The 19,425-nt window shown below is 39.2% G+C and overlaps 2 protein-coding genes across 2 annotated transcripts; one reads left to right on the top strand and one right to left on the bottom strand.

The window, feature by feature from the left end:
- Positions 1 to 970: 970 nt before the first annotated feature.
- Positions 971 to 14,449, top strand: RBM44 (RNA binding motif protein 44). The gene is made up of 11 exons (XM_028497180.1): positions 971 to 975; positions 1,195 to 1,402; positions 1,494 to 1,516; positions 1,648 to 1,732; positions 5,071 to 5,185; positions 6,197 to 6,325; positions 6,995 to 7,074; positions 7,178 to 7,251; positions 9,163 to 9,454; positions 14,045 to 14,190; positions 14,326 to 14,449. Exons 1-11 carry the CDS (start codon positions 971 to 973, stop codon positions 14,447 to 14,449), a joined length of 1,281 nt encoding a protein of 426 aa, XP_028352981.1.
- Positions 3,282 to 4,016, bottom strand: LOC112065112 (sarcolipin). The gene has a single exon (XM_024124710.3). The coding sequence runs from the start codon at positions 3,816 to 3,818 to the stop codon at positions 3,723 to 3,725; it is 96 nt and encodes a 31-aa protein (XP_023980478.1). The 5' UTR covers positions 3,819 to 4,016; the 3' UTR covers positions 3,282 to 3,722.
- Positions 14,450 to 19,425: the final 4,976 nt, after the last annotated feature.

Below are 19,425 nucleotides of genomic sequence, written 5' to 3' on the forward strand. Positions count from 1 at the left end.
CATTTCAGAACACGGGTTCTAGGCGCGCGGGCTTCAGTAGTTGCAGCACGTGGGCTCAGTCGTTGTGGCTTGTGGGCTCTAGAGTGCAGGCTCAGTAGTTGTGGCGCACGGGCTTATTTAGTTGCTCTGTGGTGTGCGGAATCTTCCCGGACCAGGGCTGGAACCCGTGTCCCCTGCATTGGCAGGTGGATTCTTAACCACTGTTCCACCAGGGAAGTCCTAAAAAGAATATATTTAGCATTGACTCTTGACATCCTTGTTTTCTGCAGCCTTTCCATCTTTAGTAGAAATAGATTTAAACTTGACAGAGAAATGTAAGAAATTTTAAATCTGTTTCTGGAGGTATGTCATTAACACAGAAAAATATTTGGAATCTTACCTAATCCAATTTTTTTATTTCAAAGGGAACCTCAACTTTCTAAAGAGATGGAGAAGAATTTGCCATCAAAGTGCTGTCAGCAAATAATGCAGAGAGCCATCAAAGCAGAGTTGCAGCTTTTAAATGTTCGCTATCAAATGTGTCATCACCATTGCAGTGATATTTACAAACTTGTAATGGAAAATAGAGAAGGACTAAATAGGTGATTGTTAGGGTTTGTTTGTTTATTATCTGCTTTTTTATTGAGGTACAGTTGATTTACAGTATTACATGTTTCAGGCGTACATCATAGTGATTCACAATTTTTAAAGGTTATTCTCTATTTATAGTTATAGGTGATTATTAATTTTAAATCTGTATCTTCCTGGAAATTTATCACGCACTTTAAGTTTATTCTAGAAAATTTCTTTAGTTTACATTTTTAAAGGGCAGAAGAGGGGTGGATTATAGCTGGGTTTGTTAACTGGCCTAGGGGTAATAGACTTTAAAAAGTAGTACATTTTAATTTCATGGAGAGGCAGCAGTGCATGTTGGAATGATGAATCCAGTAAAAAGACAGATTCAGGGTTTCTTTATGAAGTCCAAGTTCGGATGAAGTCAGTTGGAGGGTTTTTCGTGACATTCGACCACATTCTGTCTGGCTTATATGTATACCGAGGATTGCTTATCTTGCCCCTGGAAAAACACATCTTCTGTGATTCATTTTCTTTTACTAAACACTTAAAAGAAAAAATTTTAGGGATCTAGTAGAGTTAGAATTAAGTGTATAATTTGACATTAGTTTTAAATGGGTGGCTTGGGCCTAAATAATTTAGTTTTGTGAACTTAACTTTGAACAGGAATTTATCAAGTAGTTCTGCTAAGAAGGAATTAGGATCAGCTCTACTGTCAGTTTTAGAAGACTTGAAAGTTAGATATGTGAACTTGAAAGAAAAGATAAACAAGGGTATACCACTAGAAGAGCTGCCTCCACTGTCGGTAGAATCAAAATTATTATCTACCTTCTCTGCTTTTGCATCCAGGGTATGTATTTATGTTTTAGGAATAAAATTTTTACTTCATTTAGACAGAAAACATGTTAAGCTAAAAGCTTTTTCTTCCCTTCTCTTTCCAGCTAATGAAAGAAGAATCACATATGTAAGTTACGTTTTCATCTAATTTAGAATTCATTAGATCTTAAACATTGCTAATTCAGTTAACTTTGTTTTCTGTTTTGGTCCTAATTCAGAACATTGATAAATGCTTTAATGAAATGTTTATCTGTTTAGCTTTTCAGGAGCAGATTCTGAACTAGATAATCAAAGTACACGTGATGTTGATGGTTCTTCGAGCCTGAAAAAGACACTCTCTCAAGTGAGATTTTTTTAGAGTAGTTCATCAAGTGTAAATCTTTAATCTTATGGCTTGCACAAAGTAAACTATAATTTTTAGAAGCTCTCACATCCTTCTTTTCACTCAGCTGTCTTATTTTGTGTACTACCATTTGAGGGATATAACTGATTAGAAGGAGCATAATGTCCTGATCAAACGGATGTCAATAGTATATGTTGTGTAAGATGACCACATAATTTATCATCAAATCAGGAGACTTTTGAGGGTGAAAGGTAGTGATGTTAATAGTTCACCATGACAGTTGGTATAAACCTTGAGTGTCTCTGGCAAATCATAATTTTTGGCCCCCATCATGTTAATGCAATGTAGTAAAAACTAATATGTTATACCTTCATCGCATAAGATAGTATAAAATAATATCCTGGGCTTCCCTGGGGGCACAGTGGTTAAGAATCCACCTGCCAATGCAGGGGACACGGTAGAGTTCTAGCCCAGGTCCAGGAAGATCCCACATGCCGCGGAGCAACTAAGCCCATGCACCACAAGTACTGAGCCTGCGCTCTAGAGCCCACAAGCCACAACTGCTGAAGCTCACACGCCTAGAGCCCGTGCTCCGCAACAAGAGAAGCCACCGCAATGAGAAGCCTACACACCACGACAAAGAGTAGCCCCCGCTCGCCACAACTAGAGAAAGCCTGCGCACAGCAACAAAGACCCAACGCAGCCAAAAATAATTAATTAGTTAAAATAATAATATCCCATTTTTTTATTCCCCATTTATTTTAGACACGGCAAAGTTTTCATTCCTCCTTTGCTGAAATGATGAAAATAATTTTTAAGTGCCTTTCATAGGTTTTCTTAATCTCTGTCAGATGACAAAGGAAATGTTTGTCAGGTGACAAAATGTTTGTCAGATGACAGTCTGTGTAAGAGCACTCTGCAAACTGTGAAGTGGTAGAGAAACATGAGTTATATTCCATTATCAATGGCGTAGGAAAACTGAAGGTTGTTTCTTTTTTTTTTTTTTTTTTTTTTTAATTTTTATTTATGGCTGCGTTGGGTCTTCATTGCTGTGCGCGGGCTTTCTCTAGTTGTGGCAAGCGGGGGCTACTCTTCGTTGCAGTGCGCAGGCTTCTCATTGCGGTGGCTTCTCTTGTTGCGGAGCACGGGCTCTAGGCGCACGGGCTTCAGTAGTTGTGGCTCACGGGCTCTAGAGCGCAGGCTCGGTAGTTGTGGCACACAGGTTTAGCTGCTCTGCGGCATATGGGATCTTCCCGGACCAGGGTTCGAACCCATGTCCCCTGCATTGGCAGGTGGATTCTTAACCACTGCACCACCACCAGGGAAGTCCCCTGAAGTTTGTTTCTGCTCTCTGACTTTAGTCTTAACCCTGGGATTATATTATTATTTGGGTAGTCTTAAACAATAAGATGCATCCCAAAGCCAAAAGTGAAATAAATACTTGATTGATTTATATTCCTTTCTATTAAGATAAATGATTAAAAGTAAATTATTTTAGCAAATTATTTATTCCATTGTTCTACTCTTTTTTTTTTTTTTTTTTTTGGGGGGTTGACAACTTTATTCCCATGATAGCTATCGGGGCTGACAAAGACTTCCTTTAACATTTCTTTCTTCTGGCAGTTGATTTAGAGTTTGGTTTCTGAGAGTGGGATGAAGGGATGTGTGGTGAGACACACCAGGGGCTTGTTAGAATTCTATGTCATCACGAATCCAGTTTACTTTTAACCTTGTGGCTTGTCTGACACATTTGCAGTAAGAGTTGGGGAATAAATCTAATGCTCCCTGGCAAACACTTGGCAGCCATTGAGAGCAGCATCTTTAGAGATCACACAATCAATCCTAGCACCGGAGGCAGCCCAAATATTGTGCGAGCAGGTCAGAAGTGCCATGGGGTGCCAGAAAAGGCATCCCATGACAGCAGTGGGATCTCAGCGCATACAGAAGACAGCTCTGGAGTGTTGCAGTCAATTCCAGGAGATGTGGTATCTCAGTACTGATAGGATCTCACAAGGAGCCATATAAGGATAACTGTAATCAGGACAACGGTGAAGTTGAGACACAGCTCCCTGGTGGATCGTTCCATTCTCAGAGCAGCTTGGTGAGAACTGAAGGCAGACTTCTGAGGGCACACAAAAGACCTCCTGCTTGTCCTTACCTCCTGAACAGAGTCAAGGGCACACTGGGCTGCAGTAGGCTTCTCTCTCTCTCTCCAACTTGGGCTCCAACTCCTGCTCGTCTCCCAGGCTGTCTGGACTCCTGGGCTCTGGGCAGGGCCTAAAGTAGTCTGGTGGCCCAGTGGTTGAGAGTTTGCCCACTGATGCAGGGGATACGGGTTCGTGCCCCAGTCCGGGAAGATCCCACATGCCGCGGAGCGGCTAGGCCCGTGAGCCATGGCCACTGAGCCTGCGCGTCCGAAGCCTGTGCTCCGCCTGTTCTACTCTTTAAAAAAAGAAAATCTCAGTTATCCACAAAGAATTAACAGGTCTAAAATCAGATTTTTATATCTTCAAATTTCTTACATAGTTTGCTTAAATAACTTGTCCATTTAATGATATATAATGTTCTGGAGGGGTTTTGTTTTTTACTTTTTTATTTTTTTTATGATTGTAAAGGTAGCAATGGTGTAACCTGCTTATTTGGGCAGAATAGTAAATCTTTTTAAAAGTACAAGATGCAGATACAACATTTTTATCATCTTAATTTTGGCTCTAAAACAATATCTACTTTGTTAGGATTACATTTTAATACCCACCTTACTAAATTAAGTTATGCATGAAAGCCAGCATCGTATAGTGTAGTGTTTCTAAATTTCAGCTACTTAGGTACCATCTTCACAATTTTTCATAGCCAGGTATTACCTATAATGTTATTTGCTTTGTATTTTTTAAATGATTCTCCTCTTTTAAAAAATTTATCTGTGAAGAGTAACTTATTATTATGTATGAGAAAGAAATATCACTCCCCATAAATGAAAGGTACGTTAAATATATAACTTGATGTTTATGTGAAAAATACTTATATGTGCAGCTCCAAAAATTATCTCAGGTACTTCTAGTGTGTGGATGCCACACTTTGCTAAATAATGGTGGTGTTAGCATACAGTCACTATACATAGACTAGTTTCAAATCATAATTCTCACTGTGTGACAGACATAAAGCAACAGGTTACTTAGATTCAGTTTGCTCACCCATAAACTGGGTCGATAATGATTTTGTCTCATAGCCTTTGTTGTTGTGAGGATAAATAATGCCAGTGAAGCATGCTTGTCACATAGAGTGCAATAACTGTGTTACTCCTTATTTATTATTGTTGTTTTTATTATTTTAATCCTCAGATGTCTCTGTTACCTGACAGTAGTCATCCTAAACAAGATACATCACCCAAGGAGGATGGTTTAAAAAATGGTGACATAGATATAGACTTTAGTCAACTAAAACTTGATGATAAAGGTCAGTATAAAAATGTTTGTCTTGGGGCTTCCCTGGTGGCGCAGTGGTTGGGAGTCCGCCTGCCGATGCAGGGCATACGGGTTCGTGCCCCGGTCCGGGAAGATCCCACATGCCGCGGAGCGGCTGGGCCCGTGATCCATGGCCGCTGAGCCTGCGCGTCCGGAGCCTGTGCTCCGCAGCGGGAGGGGCCGCGGCAGTGAGAAGCCTTGCGTACCGCAAAAAAAAAAAAAAAATGTTTGTCTTGTGTCATTGCCAGAAAGCAGATAATAAGATTTAAAATATCCCTCGTGCCCATCTATTAAGTTAAAGTAAATATTTTTAATTGAATGGCATCATTCAGATTATGAATGTTAAGTATGTTCTTATTACATCTACTTGATATCTTTAAGGTTACTTAATATATCTGATAATGCCAAATAATAATGCAGACTTTTGTTCTTCTGGTTCATGTTTTCCATTTTGAAAATTCTTTTTTCTGTCCAATTTGTATCTCTGTAAATTGTATGGGTTTTTTGTTTTGGTTTTAGTTTTGTCCTCATTGAGAAGAGAAAGATCCTTTTTTAGTGAAATAAAGACTTGCAGCACGGCTTAACCCGTTTTAAAAGATGTTCACTGTTATTCTGTCTATAAAGATAAATCTCTTCTTCAATAAAGGATAATTAAAAATCAGAAAAGTAAGGCTTTTAATAAGCTAGGAATCAGTGTTAATTAAAGTAAAACTGGGGGCTTCCCTGGTGGGGCAGTGGTTGGGAGTCCGCCTGCCAATGCAGGGGACACAGGTTCGTGCCCTGGTCCAGGAAGATCCCGCATGCCGCGGAGCGGCTGGGCCCATGAGCCATGGCTGCTGAGCTTGCGCGTCCGGAGCCTGTGCTCCTCAATGGGAGAGGCCACAGCAGTAAGAGGCCTGCGTACCGCAAAAAAAAAAGTAAAACTGAGAAGCAGATCACTCAGATAACTTCTCACGGTTAAACATTGTCCATAGTTCCTTGCTAAGTGTGTTCGATTTCTCAGACGCCAAAAATTACCGAGAAATAAGTGAAGACTGGTTTGATGCTAAAGAGAACGTGTCTGGAGCCGACTTCTCAGAAATACAAGAAAATCAAATAGTACAAGACAAAGGGGATCCGAAGTTTACACTAGGTTGGTTCTTAACAATTTACCAAGAAATCCTAACCTATCTCATTTATAAAATAGTGCTTATCTTTTTCTTTATTATTTTGGGGCATTGCACTGTTAATATTTTATTCCTGTTTGTATTTCTTTATAAAAATGAAAAATGAGAAAATTGGCCATTTGGATGTCATTTTTTTTAAGAGTAAATCAGTTTAAAATGTTCATTTCTCTTTCAGAAAACTGTCTGCTAAAAGCTTAAATCCAAGATTTAGTTAGTAGATAGAGGCCCACCGTTCTCTCTCCCTACTCTAGTCCAACATCAGTATTCCTTCAGGCGTTCTTTTCCTCTAAACCCTCATCAGGCACTTTACAGGTATGGGGTACATAGTGAACAGAAAAAGCTTCTCAGTTTCCATCAGGCAGCCAGGACTACCTATTTATTGATCCATTTTTGAGCCACAAGAGACTAAATATCAATCAGTCCAACCTCTTTGTTTTTAACATTTGATTAAAGCCCAGAAATCTTGAAACTGTACTCCAAGCTCTTAATCGTAAGCTTAGTGCTGATATTTGCTAATAAGTTTATAATAATCTTTTTGATAACAAAAAATGAAATACTTAACAATTTTCACATTTTCTCTTAAAAATATTTATAAAATAATGATTATCTTCTGTTGTATGTTTATCTTCAAGCAGAAATGAAGAATGTTGGACCCTTACGAAGAGATAAAGGTTACTTGATACATGTTGGTAGTCTCTGCCCTTCAGTGTCTGAGGTATGCCAGGATTTATTTTTTGAGCTTCACTTTCAAATATATTAATTGTTCATATTTTGATTTTTTTTCTACCTTTCACAAACTTTTATTTATCTTCTTTTAGGCTGATTTAAGGTCTCATTTCCAGAAATATGAAATTTCTGACATTTCAATTTATGATTCTTCTCCTAATTACAGGTATGTTTCCCAGATTCAGTGAATGTACATTTACTGGGTATGCCCTAGGTTCTAACAGAGGTCTGTTCTGTACTGAACATGAACCACAGTGGTGATTAAGCCAGGCACCATTCCCGCAGGGGTTTCCCAGCCTAATAGAGGGATACATGTTGACAAATAGCTACAGTCATTAATTGGTGCTGTTCTTAATCAAATCTTTCTTTCATTATACTCTCACTGTTGTGGCCTCTCCCGTTGTGGAGCACAGGCTCTGGACATGCAGGCCCAGCGGCCATGGCTCACGGGCCTAGCCGCTCTGCGGCATGTGGGATCTTCCCAGACCGGGGCACGAACCCGTGTCCCCTGCATCGACAGGCGGACTCTCAACCACTGCGCCACCAGGGAAGCCCTCATTATACTTTTTAACTTGTTACTAATGAGATATAGGAGAGTTATTGATTTTTCTGCAGTTATCTTGTTTCATACCATTTCATGGGGGCAGTCGAGTGCATTAGTTAAGAGAATGGGCTCTACAGCAGATGTCTTGGGTTCATGTCTCAGCTTCGTCAGTAACGTGATGAATACATTTGGGCAAGTTACTTAACCTTTCTGTATCTGAGGCTCTTCATCTATAAAGTGAGGATAATAATAGTACCTACATAGCATTACCGTGGAACTCTTATGAGATAAATAAGTAAACCAGTAGAAATAAAGGCTGGCATATAGTAGGTACTCAGAAAATTATATTTAATTTTATTATTTTTTAAATTACTTTTTGGTTGATGCTTTTTTATTTTTTAGGTAGATGGCTATATCATCTACATATAGTCATTTCCAGTATGTGTGTTGTTACTTCCTGTTTTGTGACATTATCAGAACATTCCAAAGTATCGAATAAGAATGGTGATACCTTGATGGAAATGCCTTTACTATTTTATCACAAAAAATGATAGATCTTTATTTCAGATATGAAAATCTTTATAAATTAAAAAAGGATCCTATTTGTAGTTGGGTTGAAATTTATTAAAAAGAAATGTTTAATTTTGTCTTAAATGGATTCACTTAAGATCATATGCTTTTCTTGGACCTATTAATTAATATATTGTTAATATATTTTGTTATATTAAAATAGTGTTGTACTCCTAGGAGTATTGCTTGATGTGAAAGATTCTTTTAGTGTCTTGTTGAATCCTTTGGAAAAAAAGAAACTGTATGGTTTTTTATTACTTTGAAGTATTATACATTCTGTGTGGAAATTTAGGAAGTACAGTTAAATACAAAAGTGTAAGGAGGTTATAAAAATATATCCATAGTCCCATCTTTTGGAGGCAACTACTCTTCAGATTTGGTATATATCCTTCCATTGACACTATCTGGAGCTGGCACTTTCAGAAGGATGGCTCTTGCCCAGCTTTCTCAGTTTTATGGCTAAAATTCTGGTTAGATTTTCCAACTCTGTTTGGACTGCATATTTTTTTCACTACAAGGCCATAAGGACATTCTCTTCTGTGTTCTGCTAAATGTTTTTAAATTTTGCCTTTCACCTCTGTGCCTTCGCTGTATCTGGAGGTTATGTTTGTGTCTAGGGATTAATTTTAATTTTTTGGTATGGATAACCAGTTGTCCCGAGAACACTGATCTGTGCAACTGTGTCATATATCAGCTTTGCAAATGTTACATTACATTTTAATATAAAATTAACAGGTGATAATTTAGAAGAAATACTAACTACCTTTTATTTCCCATCTTTAATTTTTTGTATTTAGTTATCTTAATATTCTTCCTGATCCCAAGGTAAGTATTGTAACTTTTATTTTTAAGAGCAGTTATTCTTATAAAAGATATATGCTAGCCAGTAGTTACACAATGAAGTTTGAGGCCATTTAAAACCATTAACAAAGAACCTTTTGGTTTTTTGCTTTTATATTTTAGATATGCATCTCTTGCTTTAAAAAAAAACAGTGATGCAAAGCTGGCTGTGAAAGAAATGAATGGTATAGAAATAAATGGGAAATCAGTAAATGTGCGGCTTGTCAAAACTCCTGGAGAATATACATCACCACTTTCGTCCAGAAATGGAAATAAAGTTAGTTTCAATAATTTGGAGAAAAACATCAGCAAAGAAATCAACTCAGCCTCCTCTATTTCTAGATTGCCTAGAACTAGGCCGAGGCAGCAGCTGGGATCTGAGCAAGACAGTGAGTTTTTCCCTTTTGACCAAAAGGTTAGTTTTCTTAATCAAGCCCTTAAATGGTCTTCATATATACACTATACTGCGATAAGTAGCTTTGTAGGACAAATAACTCCAGGACAGCAGTCTTGAAGTGGGAATAAGGACATTAGTCTGAATTGTTTCTAACGTTGGATCCGCCCTAACCTGCTCTTGTACAACCCCAGTCGTCCCTGGAGGAAGCACAGATCTTTACAGACCTAGCCGCAGAGAGACAACGTTTCTCTGTAACTAGGCTCTCTGCCGATGCTTTTCAGTCTTTGTATCTCTTTATTCTTGGATAGTGTTATTCTATAAGTAGCTACTTAACACTTTCATCATTCTTTTTTTCACAGCTAACTTCATCTCATAATTATTTAAACCATAAAATATAGTCATTTTATTATGCATGCTCTCATCTTTACCACATTGAGGTTTTAAACGTCACATGGAAGGTGATAAAGTTGACTTATTCACTCTTGTCTCTCCACTGCTTAGCAAAATGCCTGGCATCCTATAGGCAGTCCATAGATTTTTTTAAATTTACATATAGTAAAATTCACTCTTTTTGCTGTCTATGAGTTTAGACATATGCCACAGGCATGTAACCACCATCACAATCAAGGTATAGAACAGTTCTGTCTTTCCAAAACATTCTCTTGTGCTCTGCTCTGTTTTCTGTTCTTATAATTTTACCTTTTCCAGAATCTCCTGTGAGTAGAATATTATATAGCCTTATTAGTCTGGCTTCTTTCACTTAGCTTTATGCATTTTCTTACTGAGTTCTGAGAGTTTTTTATATTCTGAATATAAATCATTTATCAGATAGGTATGTACTTTGCAAATACGTTTTCCCAGCCTGTACTTTGTCTTTTCATTCTTTTAATAGTGTCATTCTCAGAGCAGGAGTTTTAATTTTTAACCAATTGCAATTTGTCGATTTTTTGTTTTTTAACTTGTGGGGGTTTTTTTGTTTGTTTTTTGTGTTTTTTTTGGCTGTGTTGGGTCTTCGTTGCTGCGCACGGGCTTTCTCTAGTTGTGGCGAGTGGGGGCTACTCTTTGTTGCAGCGCGTGGGCTTCTCGTTGCGGTGTCTTCTCACTGTGGAGCACAGGCTCTAGGCGCGCGGGCTTCAGTAGTTGCAGCATGCCGGCTCAGTAGTCGTGGCATGAGGACCCTAGAGCACATGGGCTTCAGTAGCTGCAGCGCATGCGCTTGATAATTGCAGTGCACAGGCTTCGGTAGTCGTGGCTCGCGGGCCCTAGAGCACATGTTCAGTAGTTGTGGCACATGGGCTTAGTTGCTCTGCAGCATGTGGGATCTTCCTGGACCAGGGATCGAGCCCATGTCCCCTGCATTGGCAGGCGGATTCTTAACCACACCACCACCAGGGAAGTCCCTTAACTTGTGTGTTTAATGTTGGTATCTTAAGAAATCTTTGCATAACCCTTTGTCACAAAGATTTTGAGTTAATTTTATAATGTGTGGGATATGAATTGAGGTGGTTTTGGTTTTTCGGTTGTGTTTTTGTTTTGTGTATGGAATTGTTCCAGCATCATTGTTGAAAAGCCTATCCTGTCTCCACTGAATTATCTTTGTGCCTTTGTCAAAAATCAGTTGACCATATTTGTGTGGATCTATTTCTAGACTCTGTTCTCTTCTCTCTCTTAAACTTTCCACCAGTACTACACTATCTTGATTATAATAGCTTTAAAGTAAGTCTTGAAATAGTAAGTCCAACTTCATTCTTTTTCAAAATTTATTTTGGCTGTTCTAGTCTCTTTGCCTTTCTGTATAAATTTCATAATTCTGCTTGTCACTATCTATTTTAAAAGTCCTTGGATTTTTACTGGAATTAGTTTGACTCTACAGATCAGAGAAAATTCCTTTTTAATAAATGGATGAAAGAATAAATATTTGTTGAATAAATGAATTTTGGTTTTTTCCATAAGAATAAGATAAAGGGATCTCTTTTCCCTATGTCCTTTACCCTGTCCTTTCCTAATTCCTGGAGTTATCCCATTATTTTTCTGTACCATTAGTGCCATTTCTGTACTCACAGACCTTTCTCCACTCACAGTTACGCACAACTCTTCTTAATCCGAACAACATTTTCACTTGACTTTTCATTCTTTTGAAGTTACTGTCCTTATCTGTTCTGTGTTTTTCCTGCCAAACTTCCCAAACAAGTAGTTTATACCCAATGTCTGGGTTTCTTTGATTGTTTCTCTTCTTCATCCTGATAATCTGACCCCAGTCTCTAAAATTTTATTTACAGTGCTCTTTCTGTAGTCACTAGTGACGTTTTTATTGGTCTTTCTTCCTGTCTACCTTCTTTTTGACCACTTAGCCTATTTGGTGCTGGTCATTCCTTTCTTTCAACTCTTTTCCTTTCATCTCTTTTCCTTTCATCTCAGTGGCACTTCCGTGTTTAGGATGGGTTTTTTGGTGCATAACCTCAATCCACAATAGGAAGGAAGGAAACAAACTGCAGTCAGGCTACAAGGGCGCTTGAGCTGGAGATATGGGAGCTATGGCTCCTCCCTGCCTCTCTCAGGTAGTGCCCCTGGTTTCTTGCCTCTGCATGCCTGTAAGCTCCATCCTCCTTTTTCTCTCTGCACACTGGCTTTCTCTGTCTGCTCATGACTTCTCTCTTCCTCCACTAGGCTTTATTTTGCTTAATTCTAACTCTACAGTACTTTTCAGTTCAAGCTCCTGTCATCATTTGACTAACTCATTTGCTCCGTGTTCCAATTCCACATTCTTTGGACAGGGAATCTGATCCAGCCCATGATTTTGGTGTTCATGAGTTCAGGTAACACCACTCTTGGTCTTTTAGCTGAGGAAGCAGGTCATGGAGTTGGTAGAGGGAAGGTTATGTGTCATAAATAAATAGGGCACCGTGGGCTAGGGTAGGAGTATGTTGTCTTACAGTGTGGGGACAGGGCAGCTCTTACTGCTGTCTTTGTTAAACTATACTCTTACTTTTCTAGCAGTTTCTTGTCACCTTTCTTCTCAGATTCTCAACGTTTTTTCATTATATTCATTCATTTAGAAAATATTTATTGTCTGTAATAAGAGGTAGTGATGATTAAGAACAACAGATTCATAACCTGGCTTTGCTACCTACTCATGGGCTGGGCGAGTTACTGCCTTCTGTGTCTGAGCTTCCTTATTTTAAAATGGGGATAGGCACTTCCCTGGTGGCGCAGTGGTTAAGAACCCGCCTGCCAGTGCAGGGGACACGGGTTCGAGCCTTGATCCAGGAGGATCCCACATGCCGCGGAGCAACTAAGCCCATGCGCCACAACTACTGAGCCTGCACTCTAGAGCCCGCGAGCCACAACTACTGAAGCCCATGCTCCACAATGAAGAATAGCCCCCGCTCGCCACAACTAGAGAAAGCCCACATGCAGCAACGGAGACCCAATGCAGCCATAAATAAATTAAATAAATAAATAAATAAATTTATTTTAAAAGAATAAAAAATAAAATGGGGATAAGTGTTCCTGCCTCACAAATGTTGTGAGCTTTAAATGAGTTTAATTCAGAAAATTCTTTGGAACAGTGTCATGGAGGATGTACTCCGTAAATAGTAGCTACTGTTATTTGCTAGCAGTTTGGCTCTTTCTTGGGAAACCCATCCTCTTGTGGTTTCAACTACTATTTAAACTATTGTATCCCAAAATTATTTATTCAATAAAGAGTATACCAACTGTGTACACTATTGTAGGCACTGGGAAAGTAGCAATGAACAAAACAGACAAAAATCTGTGCTGTTACAGAGCTTAAATCTAATGAAGGAGATAAGACAATAAGCAAATAAGTAAAATATGTAATATTCTGATGTGACAGATCTAATATTTTGTATATCTTACCCTGACTTCATCTAGGTTTGAAAGTATCAGCTCCTCCTTTGTTGAACTTTTATGGGATGTAGTGGTTTCATATAATTTATATCCTATTTGCATGGTTAATAGTAATTGATCATTTTAATTTTGTCTCTTCAGTTGAATTATAAGATACATAAGTGATGGAGGTTCTTTTTTATAGTACTAGTTTCCCCGCCCCCACTCCAGCATGTTCTGGGCATATAGTTTGTGTACATTAAACATTTAGTAAATAAGATATAGAATATACGCTATAAATATGTACATATAATTACCATGTAGGCCAGCCTTTCTCTGTCAGGTTGGGTAAGAGAATTCAACCTTCATGCCTGAAGCCTAAGATACCCATTGTATATAGCAAATGACTCTCTCTCCTATGCATCTAGGATGGAATAGTTATGTCCTATCTTAGGGAAAATTGAGAAAATAGTTAACATCATTTTTTGTGTTCTGTGGATCAGATGAGAATCCTGTTTGAGAAAAGCTGATTTCGACATAGCCCGTATATTATACTTCATCATGTATTTGACATTTTTTAAATAAATGGCCCTGAATACATCTCATTAAATTTACTTGGTAGAAGAAATAATCCCAAATCAAAGTAAATATCTTAGGAACTTTGATTTTACTATTTGTAATTTTTAAATTTAGAATAAGCTGGATTATCTCTATGTAATCGTTACTGACTTAAATTAAACTTTAAAATTGTTTATTTAGGGTGTCAAGAAGAATTGTAAACAGATTGAATCCACTAAATTACTACCTGATGCACCTGTTCAATTTGTACCTCCAAATACATTGAACCTGCGTAGCTTTACCAAGATCATGCAGAGACTGGCTGAACTACATCCGAAAGCTGGCAGGTAGTGACTACAATTACATTTTAAGTGGTTTTATAAGTTGTATGTAAACTACCGTTCCTTTCAGTACCTTAGCCATATCTATAATGTGCTGCTTTGGAGAGGGCAGATGCTCATGTGTGTCTTCCTTTGGCACAGAGATCACATTATAAACGCTCTTCAGGAGGTTAGAATGCATCATAAAGGCTCTCTCAGTGGCCTGTCTGTTAATGCTATTGTGAGAATGACTTCCTCTGTTTTGGAAAACTCTGCTTCCGGTTAGGTATAAAAGAAGCAATAAGAGGTAAGTCAGTCATACCTTTCGTATTTAAATAGTGAACATTTTAAGCTATGGATTCCATTTTCTTTTCAAATAAAAATATTATATTGAAAATAATAAATAACATAAAAGCTAAAAACAAGCATACTGTATTTGAAAACTATCTGGGGTAATGTTAAATTACCCCAAAATTATTTGGCTTAAACAACATTTATCATCTCAGAGTTCGCAGGTCAGGATTCAGGAATGGCGTAGCTGGGTGGTTTTAGCTTAGCGATTCTCATGATGTTGCAGTCAAGATGTTGGCCTGGGCTGTGGTCATCAGGAGGCTTGATTGGGACTGGAAGACCTGTTTGTAAGACGGCTCATTCCCATGGCTGTTGGCAGGAGGCCTCTGTTTCTCACCACATGGGCCTTACCATAGGGCTGCTTGAGTGTCTTTACAACATGACACCTGGCTTCTTCAGAGCAAGAGCCATCGGAGAGAGAGAGAGCAAGATGGAAGCTGTAGTATCTTCTGTGACCTAACTTCAGGAGTCACACTTGTCGTTTCTGCCACATTCCATCAGATGCAAGTCACTACGTGCAGTGCACGCTTTTGAAGAAAGGTGTATCAAAGAATTTGTGTATGTATTTTTAAATTACCACACACAAACATAGAATCCCTGTTTATAAAATAATGGTTGGGGATTTGTTTCCAGTTATAGCTGTCCAGGTGAGTAAAGCCAACTTTCCATGGAGAAGAGTTAGAAAAGCTGAATAAATATAAAGACATCTGCTTGAAGGCACTGGAGAACTGTCAAGATACTATAAATTATTTGGCCAGTGTAAGAGAAGATTAGTCTCAGGGAAATATGCCCATTGTTTGGGACCACTTTCCCCCAATACTGTTTGCAGGTGGGGCAGCTAGGAGTTTAAAGGGACCCTTCTGATAGCACTGAAGCCAGGGGGGTGGGGCCTCAGCAGTAAAGTTGGGACACCAATGGGTTACTCTGCTCCAGGAGTAACTTTGAACCAGAAGTAGATAGTTCCTCTGAGGGACTGTAACTCAGCTTCAGAACCTAAGTTAGATTGAGATGATCTGGGGTTACTAGTTCTGCCATGCACCTAGAAGAAATGAAGGTAAGAATCCTCTGGAAGAAGATAGTATCATTTTAAGCCTCAAATTGTTTCTACCAAAATTTTTGCACATACTAATAATTTTGTAAATAAGAGTACACAATCAAAAATAACTAATCATAAATGAAATAAGGCCACATGAATGAAAACTAGCATGAACACCAGGTAATAGAAATTACCCACAGGGACTCCAGCTAATTGAGTTATCAGACAAACTTTTTTTTTTTTAATAAATTATTTTATTTATTTAGTTTTGGCCACGTTGGGTCTTCGTTGCTGCGCGTGGGCTTTCTTTTGTTGCGGTGCGCGGGCTTCTCATTGTGGTGACTTCTCTTGTTGTGGCGCACGGGCTCTAGGCGCACGGGCTTCAGTAGTTGTGGCGCACGGGCTTAGTTGCTCCATAGCATGTGGGATCTTCCCGGACCAGGGCTCGAACCCGTGTCCCCTGCATTGGCAGGCGGATTCTTAAACTGTGCCACCAGGGAAGCCCACAGACACACTTTTAAAAACCATACTTGTATGTGATAGATTGTTTGCAAAAACAGCCACAATTATTCCTTTCCCTATAACCATGCCCCTTTGCAGTGTGACTTGGAAGCTCCTCTGATCAAGAAGTGGAGTCTGGGGCTTCCCTGGTGGCGCACTGGTTGAGAGTCCGCCTGCCGATGCAGGGGATGCGGGTTCGTGCCCCGGTCTGGGAAGATCCCACATGCCGCGGAGCGGCTAGGCCTGTGAGCCATGGCCACTGAGCCTGCGCGTCCGGAGCCTGTGCTCCGCAACGGGAGAGGCCACAACAGTGAGAGGCCCGCGTACTGCAAAAAAAAAAAAAAAAAAGAAGAAGTGGAGTCTGTTTTCTCACCCCCTGAATCTGGGCTGACCTTTTCACTTGCTTTGACAAGTTATGCCATTCCCAAGCCTGGTCCTCAAGAGCCCTTGATCATTCTGCTCTCTCGGAAATTTGCTACAGCCACATAGAGACACCCAGGGTGCCTGCTAGAGGACAAGAGGCTACAGTCACCTCTCAGCATCCGTGGGGGATTGGTTCCAGGACCTCCCCCCACACCCACCACCGCGGATACCAAAATTTGAGGTTGCCCAAATATCTTACGTAGTATGGCATAATATTTGCATATAACCTACACACATCCTCCCGTATACTTTAGATCATCTCTAGGTTATTTGTAATACCTAATACAATTGTAAATACTATGTGAATAGTTGTAAATACAATATAAATGCTGTAAACAGTTGCCAGAACACAGCAAGTTCAAGTTTTGCTTTTTGGAATTTTTTTTTTTCAAATATTTTCAATCCAAGGTTGGTTGAATCTGCAGATGCAGAACTCATGGATATGGAGGACCAACTGTACATGGAGGATAGCTAAGACATTCCAGCCTACAGCCAGCTGCCCTTAAACATGTGACAGAATCTAGCATAGATCAGCAGATAACCTACCCAACCTGGCAGCTGTCCACAGATGCATGAGTGAGCCCAACCAAGATAAGACAAATCACCAAAATGAGTCCAGCCCATTGCGAACTGGCAGAATTAGAGGCTAAATAGGTGGTCATTGTTTCAAGCTACTAGGTTTTGAAGGTTTTGTTAACACAGCAAAAGCTAATTAATTCAAATGTATTATGTTCAAGGAGACAAGATAGGATTGAGAATTCTAGTGTAGAACTGGAAATATTTTTAAAATGGAAATTCCATTAATAAAAAATAGAATTACTTAAATGAATAACTCAGTTAATAGGTTCTACAGCATATTAGACAAATTAGAGAATTAGAAAGGTCAGAAAAATTATGGAATGACACACAGAGGTAAAAGGATGGAAAACACAAAAGAGATTGTAAGAAACATAAAGACATACTGAGAAAGCCTAATTATTTGTGCAACTGGAGTTTTAACCAAAAAAAGAAGAGGGAGAAAATTGGACAGATACAATATTTGGAAACAAATTTTAAATGATGAAAAAAATTAAGTCAGAAATGTAGTAAAGCCCTTTCAAATCCCAAGCAGGAAAATTAAGGCTTCAGTGCATCAGAAAAACTGCCTGAATATGGTCCTTGTGACCACCATGCAAAGCTGCTGAAAGTCAATCAAAACCATGTATTGAGCCCCAAAGCTTTATGACTAAGGGATACACAAGAGAAATAAAAGGCAATACATGCACAGACACACACACAAAGACTTCCTGAAAACTCAAAGCAAAAAGAAAATCTATAAAGCAGCTAGAGGGAAAAAAACTTACCTTAAGAGTGCAACAATTAAACTGACATCTGATTCTCAACAGAAGCCACCAAATAATTCTACCAACTAGGATTCTATACTCAGGAAAAGAGCCTTCAAGAATAAATGAAATAAATATATTTTTACCCAATTAAAAACTAAGATAATCTGTTACTTAGAAGACCCATTGTACTAAAGAAAATACTAGAATGTTTTCTAGGAAGAAGGAAAGTGATTTCAGATGAAAGGTCAGAGATGCAGACGTACTGAAGATCAAAATGTTTATATCAACTAATACTGTATAAAACAAGAATAATGGTATTTTATAGGGTCTAATATAATTAACATGTATGACAATAGTAGCATATAAATTGAGAGAGGATTAAGTACTGCAACTATTCTGAGCACCTTGTAGCTTGGGAAGAGGGTAAAATGTCCTGCGTCGGGGGTCCCCAGTACTACCCCCAAGGCTTAGTGATTGATTAGGAGAACTCACATGACTCAGTATATAGTTGTACTCATGGCTATGACTTATGGCAATGAAAGGATACAGAGCAAAACCAGCAAAGGGAAGAGGCACATCAGGTGACGTCTGGAGGAGATCAGGCACAAGCTTCGAAGAGTCCTTCCCCGAGTAGAGTCACATAAGACATGCTTGTTTCCTCAAGTAATGAGTTAAGACAACTCATACGAAATGTTGTCTACCCTCATTAGAGGTTCAGTGCCTAATATTTTTGTTGGAGGCTGGGCACATAGGTACCCACCGTCTAGCATGTACCAAAAGTTCCAGACTCTCAGAAGGAAAGCAGCTGTTCAGCACAGACTGCACTGTTTATACAGTTTTGGCACAGTGAGCCACTCTCATCACTACTAGGATTGGTGGGAACTAAGTTCCTAGACACCGGGGCTAACCCTGCAAACAGGTCTTTCTACTGATGACTGTCATCTCAGGCCTGCTATGTTAATTCTCTTCTACACATGTCCCAGTTGATGCCAGACTTTGATAAATAGAGTATAGTTGTAATCTCTGGGGTAGAGTTGGACCCTTATCTTACACCAGGGTTCCCCAACCCCCCGGGGACCAGTATCGGTCAGTGGCCTGTTAGGAGCCAGGCCGCACAGCAGGAGGTGAGCCTCGGACTAGCTTAGCAAGGCTTCATCTGCTGCTCTCCATCGCGTGCATTACTTCCTAAACCATCACTCACATTACCGCCTAAACCATCTCACTCCCTCCCCCACCCCGCCCCCGTGGGAAAACTCTCTTCCATGAAACCGATCCCTGGTGCCAGAAAGGTTGGGGACTCCTGCCTTACACTGTATACAAAAACTAACTCAAAGTGGATCAAATACCTAAACGTAAGACCTAAAACCGTAAAACTCTTAGAACAAGACACAGAGGAAAAGCTTCACAACATTGCATTTGGCATTGATTTCTTGGATATGACACCAAAAACATAGACAACAAAAGAAAAGATAGATAAATTAAACTTCATCAAAATTTAAAACTTTTGTGCATTTAAAGACATTATCAGCAGTGAAAAGGCAACCCACAGAATAAGAGGAAATATTTGTAAACCATATTATCTGATAAGGATATTAAGTATATAACTATATCTATATCTATCTTATA

Source organism: Physeter macrocephalus, chromosome 2, assembly GCF_002837175.3.
Source record: "Physeter macrocephalus isolate SW-GA chromosome 2, ASM283717v5, whole genome shotgun sequence".
NCBI lineage: Eukaryota > Metazoa > Chordata > Mammalia > Artiodactyla > Physeteridae > Physeter > Physeter macrocephalus.

Excerpts from the sequence above, each read along its gene's own strand:
- RBM44 (XM_028497180.1), top strand. Across the intron at positions 1,517-1,647 it reads ATGAAAGAAGAATCACATAT|CTTTTCAGGAGCAGATTCTG; the intron begins GTAAGTTACGTT and ends TTATCTGTTTAG. Across the intron at positions 9,455-14,044 it reads TTTTCCCTTTTGACCAAAAG|GGTGTCAAGAAGAATTGTAA; the intron begins GTTAGTTTTCTT and ends TTGTTTATTTAG.
- LOC112065112 (XM_024124710.3), bottom strand. The coding sequence starts at position 3,818 with ATGGAACGATCCACCAGGGAGCTGTGTCTCAACTTCACCGTTGTCCTG.